Below are 8,921 nucleotides of genomic sequence, written 5' to 3' on the forward strand. Positions count from 1 at the left end.
AGGTGAATTGAGTTCATTGATATTAAGGGATATTAATGACCAGTGATTGTTAATTCATGTTATCTTTTGGTGGTAGTGTTTGTGTATATCTCTGGATGCAACAGGAAAAAAATTAAAGAAAAAGAAATTAAGAAAAAGCATGACATTGCCCTGTACCACAGCAAACCATCAAAACAAAACAAAAAGTAGTGTTAAAAAACAAAGGATCACTGGAGCCCAGCATGGCTGTGTTGTTGTTCTGTTGTCCATGCTGTCTTTGAGGCTGTGTCAGCAGAGTTCTACAGGTGTGACAGAGACCCACAAAACCCACAACATCAGCCAGCAGTCCTTTACTCAGAACTTACCAACATTCCTCTTGATACATCACACAGCATGCCACGTGGACTGAGCAGTTACTAAGTTATTCAAGTTCTCAGATAAGACATCCCTTCGGGACATAGAAACAACGATAAGTGTCTTTCTCTTCAATTGGTCTTTTCCCTGCTGTTGATAATAGCTAATACAGAAGCCATTTCCCTATCACCCTGCCTACTAGGATGCTCTAATCTGATGGGCTGCTTTGTTACAGCCATTCTTAAGTTCTTAAGTTCTAATTGTTTCATATCTGATATTTTCATTTCTAGGGTTACTTTATTACTTTGATGTAAGTGCATTTGTATGTTTCTGTAAGGTGCCTGGAGTCCTTCCTATTTTTCTTCCCCCCTTTCTATTTTGAATGGGTAGTGGTGGGACTGATTAAGTCAGTTGATGCACTTTAAACCTGGGCCTTATTTTAAGGCCCTGGATTCTACAAGTTTACTGGAAGCTGGCAGTAGAAGGAATGCTTTCTTTGAGTGTAGCTCAGATTTCAAAGGTGGCATCTTCTAGCACAGAGAAGAAGTATTGCTCAAGGTCAGGCCCTTGGCACCCAGAGTCTGTATTTACCTGGCTTTGGTGTGACTGTCCTCATTGCCCTGATGTCAGAGAGAGAGAGGAAGACAAAGGCGTTAAATGTGAATCTTGACATTGAAGGCTGAATACAGTTCTTCAACTGTGAGCCTTCACTTTTCTAAGCCTTGCTCTTCTTGTCTCCAAGGTGGGACAACAGCAGTCTCTCTCTCAAGAGTGACTGTGAGATTTAAGTGTGAGTGAGATGCAAGGGAAGCCCTGGGCACAGGGCCTGGCATGAGTGGGTGCTCAGCAAACCCCTGATGACCCCTTGACCACTGGGAAGGTGAGTGATGAGGGATCCTGAGGTAATGGATTCTCCTGTCTGCCAGTTCTCTGCCCAGAAATCTAGCTGTGTTCTTGTGCTGGAGAAGACACTGCCCTTGATTCCAAGAACCTCCTGGGAGCAGTGCGATGTCCAACAGTGACACTCTAGTGGCAGGATCTCTAGGCTGCTCTTGAGGGTTATCCAGGTGCTATGCTGTGCACTGTGCTCCAAGGGACTGAATCTTTGCTTCACCCTTAAGAAGCGCATGTCCCCTGAGCAGTGAATTTAATTTTTCAGACTCAGGCCACATCATCCCAGGAGGTTCCTCATTGCTGTGCTATGGGTTGGAGGGAGGTTCCCAGTCCTCAGACACATCCTCTGATGGTGGAAGATTGGGTGACTCTTCACTTGGCAACTCATGGTCTGGAGGTTGGTCCTGGAAAATCTTGGTGGAGGTGTGAGTAGGGCTCTCCCAATGAGAAAGAACAGGGAAGAAACAGCTGGTTCCCTAACGCCCACTGTGCCTCAGACCCTTACACTTTGAACTCTTACAGTGATCCTGTGAGATGGCAAAATGGCTACTATTGACAATGTCATAGGGGGAAAAGCACCTAGCAGAAATGTCCCTGGTAGGATTTGTGAGGAGTAGGTTAGGTTATGTGAGGTAGGAAGGTCAACCTTAATCGAAAGTGGTACCATCCCAAGGGCTGGAGTCCTGGACAAATAAAAAGAAATAGTGTGCTGAGAAACAGCGTTCATCTCTTTGTGCTTCACAATTAAACACAATTGAACCAGCTGATTCAACCTCTTATAGTCACTGAATGAATTTCAACCCTGAAGGACTATATTCTCAATCCTGGGAAAAAGGAATTCTGTCTGTTTTAAATTGCTTTTGCTACAATAGCATGGTAAGTAACTAATACACCTGGATTAATAATTTTTAATAGGATCCTCTATGGAGTTCAGGTTGTTTTTCATCTTAGCCTCCTACAATTTAATATTTGGTGGGAAAAATGAACTTTGAAGGGAGAGACAAGGAGTAGGCAGGATTTTCACAGGACAGCTACAGGGTGAAGGAGGAGGAAGTCATTTCTCAGGCTCCCATTGTTCTAGATTCCAGCCCTGCATCTGTCTCTATGTGCTGTGAGCATGGACAAGTTAACCTCTCTTTCTAGACCTTGTGCACTGGAGAGAGGTGGCTACTTTGATGCTTGAGAAGAGGAAGAGGCGAGAGTATGCTTGTGTATGCTGAAGTAAGGAAAGTCAGTAGAGGACACTTTCTGATCCTGAGGCAGGAGCCTACCCCCCACTCAGGATCCAACTCAAGAGAAGAGACCTTCTTGCAACTTCAGGACTTGCATGAACCTTGCAATTTCAGAACTCACTCATATTTTGAGCTGAACTCTGGGTGTCATTTGGGTTCGGTTCACTGCTGACCCCCATGGGTTCCAGTTTCTTCATGTGTCAAATGCATTTTCAGCACTACAGAGCCCAGAGGCATCATTTGTAGCCTGTGACATTCTACCATGGCTCCTCTGCCTTCCGTTTAAGTTGCCTGTCTTAGGTCCCTATGCAGGTGGAGGCTCACCTGTGAAGAACCGCCATCTATGTGACTAGAATCCCATCCCCAGTTGCCAGCTCTGCTTACCTTCGCTACTGAATCCAGAATCAGTAGAGCCCACTGACACTGAAATTGGTCTGCAATATCCATACTGTAAGCTTAGAATATGTTGTGAGGAACATTGGAGGGTAGTGAGATCCTCTTCAAGTGTGGATTTTGATCCTGGAAATGATAAAGAAAGGACCATGGGAAGGGACAGTGGTTGTGTGATTGTCAGAGAGGCAGCAGTTGGAGTCAGTGTAGCAGACTGGGGTCCTATCTGCTTACCCTCACACCCTTCTCCACTCCCTTGTGGAGAGAATGATGCTCTTACACCTGCTGCAGGGAAATGTTACTGCACTGGGATTATGAAGTTCACATACCTACACTGATCTACTAAGTCCTCAGTGTGAGTCTCCATTCTTCTCTGACCCTCAGCTCTCTCTTGCATGTCTCTGAGCTTCTTTTCCACAGGGATAAGTAGAATCTTACTGTGTAGTTCTGACCTGCCTTGAGCTTGGATTCCTCCCACATTAACTTCACAGGTTATGTGATTACATGAATATGTCTACAACCAGTTAGTAATCTTATGTCTGAAGCTTTATTACATTTCATAGCATTTGATATACAGCTTCTAGGTGGAAATATGTCCATTACACTCAGAGATTTTTTTTGTGGAATATTAGTTATATTTGTTTATGCTGTGGAATATTTGTTTAGTGATGCAAAATTGTGTTGCATTCTTTTATGTTGCATTTGCTTAACTCTGTGAAGCTGTTGTTACTTTGCCTATCTAAAACACCTGATTGGGCTAATAAAGAGCTGAATGGGCAATAGCGAGGCAGGAGAAAGTTTAGGTGGTGCTGGCAGGCAGAGAGAATAAATAGGAGTAGAAATCTGGAAGAGAGATCGGTGCATGAAAGGAGAAGGAGAGGAGGACTCCAGGGGGCTGCAACTTAGCTACACAGTAATCCATGGAGTAATTAGTAAAGCAAGGTATACAGAAAGGTAAAAGCCAAGAGTCAAAAGATAGATGGCATAATTTAAGTTAAGAAAAGCTAGCTAAGTCCAGTCATTCGTAAGCAAGTTTAAGACTCTGTGGATTTATCTGGGACCTTGGTGGCAGGCCCCCAAAGCACCAAAGATTCCAAAAACAACCAATAATAGAGATTCTGACAAAATTTTGGTGGGCTGAAGTACACATTTCAAATAATTGCCAATGGTTAGTAATTGGCATCCTAGGGAGGAAGGTGAGTCTTCAAAACACAGTTTTGAGTCACAGTGATATTTAATCATGGACGTTCAGGATGGAGAGGAATTGTTTTAAATGGAACAACAGGGAAGTTGTGTGAGACATGTCTAATCCCTTTTACAATGTCCTTAGATACAATGGCTTTAACCCTATCACACAGTAAGTGAAATCAGTGACCATCGAGGGCAATGACTTTTGACTCTGTAGTCAACATTTTCAAAGCTTAATGTGTGGTAAAAAAATGAATGAACTTTGAAATGAAAGACAAGGTTTAGGCAGGACTTTTACATTGTAGCAGTAGGTTGAAAGAGGTGCCTTTAATGTCCCATGTACTGAGTGTTGGGTTGCAGCCCTGCATCTGTCTCTATGTGCTGTGAGCTTGGACAAGTTAATCTCTCTCTCTCTCTCTCTCTCTCTCTCTCTCTCTCTCTCTCTCTCTCTCTCTCTCTCCCTTGTGCACTGAAGAGAGGTGGGTACTTTGTTGCTTGAGAAGAGGAAGAGGCAAGGGTGTATGACTTGGCATAATATTTTTGTACACTGTGAAGATGTGTCTTCCCCAGTGTGCCTTCTGATTTGGTTTAATAAAGAGCTCGATGGCCAGAAGCTTGTCTGGAAGAGGTTACATGGGACTTCCTGGCAGAAAGGAAGAGGAGATGAATTGAGGTGCAGGAGAGATGCCAGAGGACATGAGGACAAAACAGGAGGTGCAAGATGGAAGAGAGGGAAAAAGCCACAAGGCAAAACAAAGATTAATATAAATGGGTTAATTTCAGTTATAAGACCTAGTATGGCAAGCCTAAGATATATGCCGAGCTTATGATTAATAATAATGATTAATAATAAATCTCCATGTTGTTTTTTATGAGCTGGCAGCCAAAAGAAAAATCTATTTGTGTGGCCTGGGTAAGTGAGGGTGAAATAAGAGAGTCAGGAGAAGAAAATGACTGAAGCTGAGGCAGGAGCATACCCTCTTCTTAGGGTCCATCTAAGGAAAAGAAATCTTGGATTTTCAAGACCTCCATGACTCCCCTGGATCTTCAGTGCCCACTCATATTTTGAGGTGAATTCTGGGTGCCAGTAGGGTTTCCATGTTTCTCCTTGTATCAAATGCAACTTCAGCATTGCATTGTCCAGAGGGTGCCTTTCTAGTCTGTGACTCTTAGCCCTCACCATGGCTTCTCTACCCTTCTATTTCAGTCCCTTATTCAGGTCCTCATACAGGTACATGGTCACTTATGAATGAATAAGTCCATTTACAGCTCCAAGTTTAGTTCATCTTTATTTCTGCACACAGACTGCTCAAGTTCCCATTTAACTAGTCTTTTCTTCCACATCTGTGAGTGTCACAGTTATTCTGATTAGATGCCCTGGCTAAGGGACTGCAAGTCAAGGCCCCCCCTGGAGCCTGAAATGGGGAAGAATGGGCTCTGGGAAGAAACGGTTGTGTGGTTGTCAGAAGGACAGAGGTAGGAGCCAGGGGAGCAAGCCTGGGGTCCTTCTTCCTTACCCCTGTAGCTTTCTTCACTGTTACATGGGAAGAATGATACTCTCAGAGTTCCTGATAAGAAAAGGTCCAGCTCTGGGACCATGAAGTTCCCACCTTTGTCCTGGTTCTACTCTAGTCCTCTGTGGGAGTCTCTGTTTCTCTATGAGCCTCAGCTCCCTTGTGTGGGACTCTGAGTTTCTATCCCACAGGGCTGTAAACTATAATAATGATAGCAGCAGAAATTGATGGGCTTGTACTTATAATACCTGAACATTTATTGAGCATTGATTATTTAATATTCAATGTGAATTTTCATTTTACTCCCATAGCTCAAGGAAACAGGTTTTTACCCCCTTCCCCTTGTTTCCTAGATGGAGTTATGGAGGCAGAGGGCTGTAAAATGACTTGTCCAGGGTGATAGAACCAAGACTGGAGTCTGCTCAGCTCAAAAGTTTGGGCTTGTAACTTAAGGGTCAGAAGAGTTCCTTTTGGGAACTGGCATGAACGCTGTGCTCACCCATTCTGAATGCCAGCCTCTCCCCTGCTACTGCAGCTTCAGGGTGCTCCTTCCCAAGGGCCTGAGGGTGCACTCTTGTAGAAGAGTGTGGGGTTCTGGGGTTCACTTAGGGGTTTCTGCATGCCTTCTGGTTCCAGGCTCTCCTGGGCCTGTGAACTCTTTTGACAGGAGGTTAGCCTGCCCTTGGAAACCTTGGCTGGAGGGTTCAGAGGTGATGAAGGGGTCACAGTAGTGGTAGTCTGGTCCTTGGTGTACTTACCTAGCATCAAGTCCTTCTGTGCCTGAGCTTTGGTCTGCTGCAGCTCCTGGACCTTCTGCAGCTCCTGGATCTTCTTCTTCCTCCTTTTGCGGATGAGGTTCAAGTCCTGTTGGCCCTTATGCTGAGCCTCCTTTGTGCCACTCGCCTTCTTGGACTGAGCTGCTTCCATGGTGATAGAGTCCTCAGATGATGCTTGGCTGTGCAGCTCACACTGGTCCTGCTTCTCGTCCCCCTTCTCTTGTTGCTCCGAGCGGGAGGCCAGTGGATCCTTGTCTCTGCTGGACATTTCTGCTCTGGAAATGGGTGTTTGACTGGAATTGATGCAGGAGACCTGGAAATAAAAGGAAGAGCAGAGCGGCCTCTATAGGGACCGATTGTCCTCTGGTCAGGACACATGAAGGACTCCAGGCTCTCCTGGGGATGGAGACTGTGTGTCCAGGTGCAGAGCTTGGGCTTTATAAGGCAGAAGAAGGAACTCTGGGAGGGAGTTTATCAGTGGATGTGTTCTTTATAGTGGATGTTCTCCTTACTGTGCTGGCTTTCCTGTCAGTCAGGTGATATTAAGCTGAGTTGGAGGTTTCTCAGCTCATCTAAGGTTTCTTCTTTTAGGACATTAAAGTCATTTATTTGACACTGATGACTTATGCAAAGGTCGGGGTATATTCTCTCATTTGCTGCTTCCTGCAGGAGGGGGATAAAGGGGCTAGGCTCTGTCCCTAGGATTTAAGGGGAAGGAGTTAGGGTGACTTCATGAACCAGGAAGAGTTTAACTTCATCTGCTGCAGTGGATTGTGTGATTGTCACCATTCATTCCTGGAGAAACCTTTGAACTCAGTTATTAGACACGGGCTATAGTGTAAGATGAGACTGAAGTCAGGGACCCAGTAAGCTCCTAGCCAGGGCAGCCATTGTCCTAGTGTGGACCTCGTGATGGCAGTGATTTGATCCAGGAGGAACTTGTGTAAATCTTTTAAAGGACAGGGAAAATGGAAGTGTGAGGATAAGGAGGAATGGAGAGACCAAGGGGAGGAGTCAGAGTGGGAGGGAACAAAAGCCTGTCCTTAGGAAGATGACTGTCACTGAATCTCTGTCGGGGCCTTAATTAAGTCTTTGACCTCTCTAACAGCTTGGGTTTGTTGGTGCAGAAGCAGCACTGTTCCTGGAGGAGGGCACAGTTCCCACCACCAGCAGCAGACAGGAGATCCAGGTCTCTAACTTTGGAGAACCACAGCAGCAAAGACTTGGCTCAGGCCTAGCCATGAGAAGTGCTGGAGAGGGAGGAGTGGGAAGGTGGGCATCTGGAGAATGGAGCGTGGGAACTGTAGGGATGGGAAAGCAAGAAGATGGAAGGATGCAGGACATGGAGCAGGACAGCTGGGAGGATTAGAGGATGTGAATCATGGGAGAAGGGTTGGGGGATGCAGGAAAGGGGTGCTGGGATTCCAGGGACAGGAGCATGAGAGGATAGGAAGACAGGGATGGAGGATGCAGGGGTGGAATGTGCAGGACACTCACTATTCTGTGTTCTCAGCTTCTTCCTTTTCTAGTGTCCCACTCTAAGGAGATCAAGCCTTCAGCCATTACTGTGACAGAGGATGAGGTGGCGAGATTCAGCACAGAGGGACTCAAGAGCTCAGTCTGAGTTCAGGCTAGGCCCTGTGAAGGAATCTTTAGAATCCTGTCCCTGAGCACCACACGGTGTGGGGGGGGGGGGGACACACGGGACAATCCAGAACCAACTAAGCTGAAAGGACAAATTACCCAGAGAAAACCAAAGAGACACATGGACAAGTGTGGAGGTTTAGAGTGACCCAAGACTTTCTCAGAGGCTACGATGAAGGGCAAAGTGACATTAGCTCTGTGTCCTTGCCCAGGAGTGGACTTGTTGAGGCTGGCCTGACACTGGAATCAGTGCCTCAGAGGAACTGAAGTTGTAGCTTCTGGGGACCTGACTTTTCCCCCTGGGGCTGTGGTTATCAGTCCTAAGGCAGCGGTGTCTCAGGGATCCCATGTTCCCTTTGCACTTTGTCTGACTTAGCTCTCTGCCGACCTTGACATCTTATAAATGCTGCTATACTTCCTAATAAACCTGCTTGGCCTAAGCAATCAGCTTATGCAAGACCTGTTGCTCCCAGCTGCTGCTTTTACCTTCTTTCTTTTTCGTCCCCAGGCTTCCCTTGGGATCCTTATTCCTGTGGCATCAGATCAGACAGAAGAGAAGAGGGTACAGGATAGGCTACGATAGGAGCAAGTACATGATGCTGAAGGTGAACCCAGCATCCTAGGATCCACCAGAGCTGGCCTGTATACTCTCCAAGCAGGGACTGGAGCCTGGGCCCTGGCTCTCGGGATGAGGTCCCCATATCTGCCACAGTATGTCTTAGTGCAGTCAGGCCAGGATTTATCTTCTCACAACTCAAATGGTTTGGTGGATTCTGTTGGTCCCACTACTCACCTCCTCCTCCACAGGCCCACGAATGTGTGCGTCCCTGGCCAAGGCTCCTCAGCTAGAAATCATCTTCTTTAAAAGTGAAAGAGACTCTGGCCCCTCCAGGAAGCCAGGAATCCGAGAGCCTGCGCAGATGCTCTTCTTCTGAGCTGTGAGAGTGCAG

General features: G+C 46.2%; 1 protein-coding gene across 3 annotated transcripts in view; it reads right to left on the reverse strand.

Moving 5' to 3' along the window:
- LOC121826355 (NACHT, LRR and PYD domains-containing protein 1a-like) overlaps positions 1-8,921 on the reverse strand; it is a 78,068-nt gene extending 69,147 nt beyond the window's left edge. The window contains exons 1-3 of one of the 3 annotated variants that reach the window (XM_076542811.1): positions 8,765-8,921; positions 6,310-6,602; positions 2,844-2,978 (exon numbers count right to left, since the gene is read on the reverse strand). In XM_076542811.1, the coding sequence (XP_076398926.1) occupies positions 2,844-2,978; positions 6,310-6,595 (421 nt within the window). In that variant the 5' untranslated portion in view covers positions 6,596-6,602; positions 8,765-8,921. Of the gene's footprint in view, positions 1-2,843; positions 2,979-6,309; positions 7,966-8,764 lie in introns of all 3 variants that reach the window. The other 2 variants (XM_076542810.1, XM_076542809.1) reach the window with 2 other exon arrangements.

Source organism: Peromyscus maniculatus, chromosome 8 (assembly GCF_049852395.1).
Source record: "Peromyscus maniculatus bairdii isolate BWxNUB_F1_BW_parent chromosome 8, HU_Pman_BW_mat_3.1, whole genome shotgun sequence".
Classification (NCBI taxonomy): domain Eukaryota; kingdom Metazoa; phylum Chordata; class Mammalia; order Rodentia; family Cricetidae; genus Peromyscus; species Peromyscus maniculatus.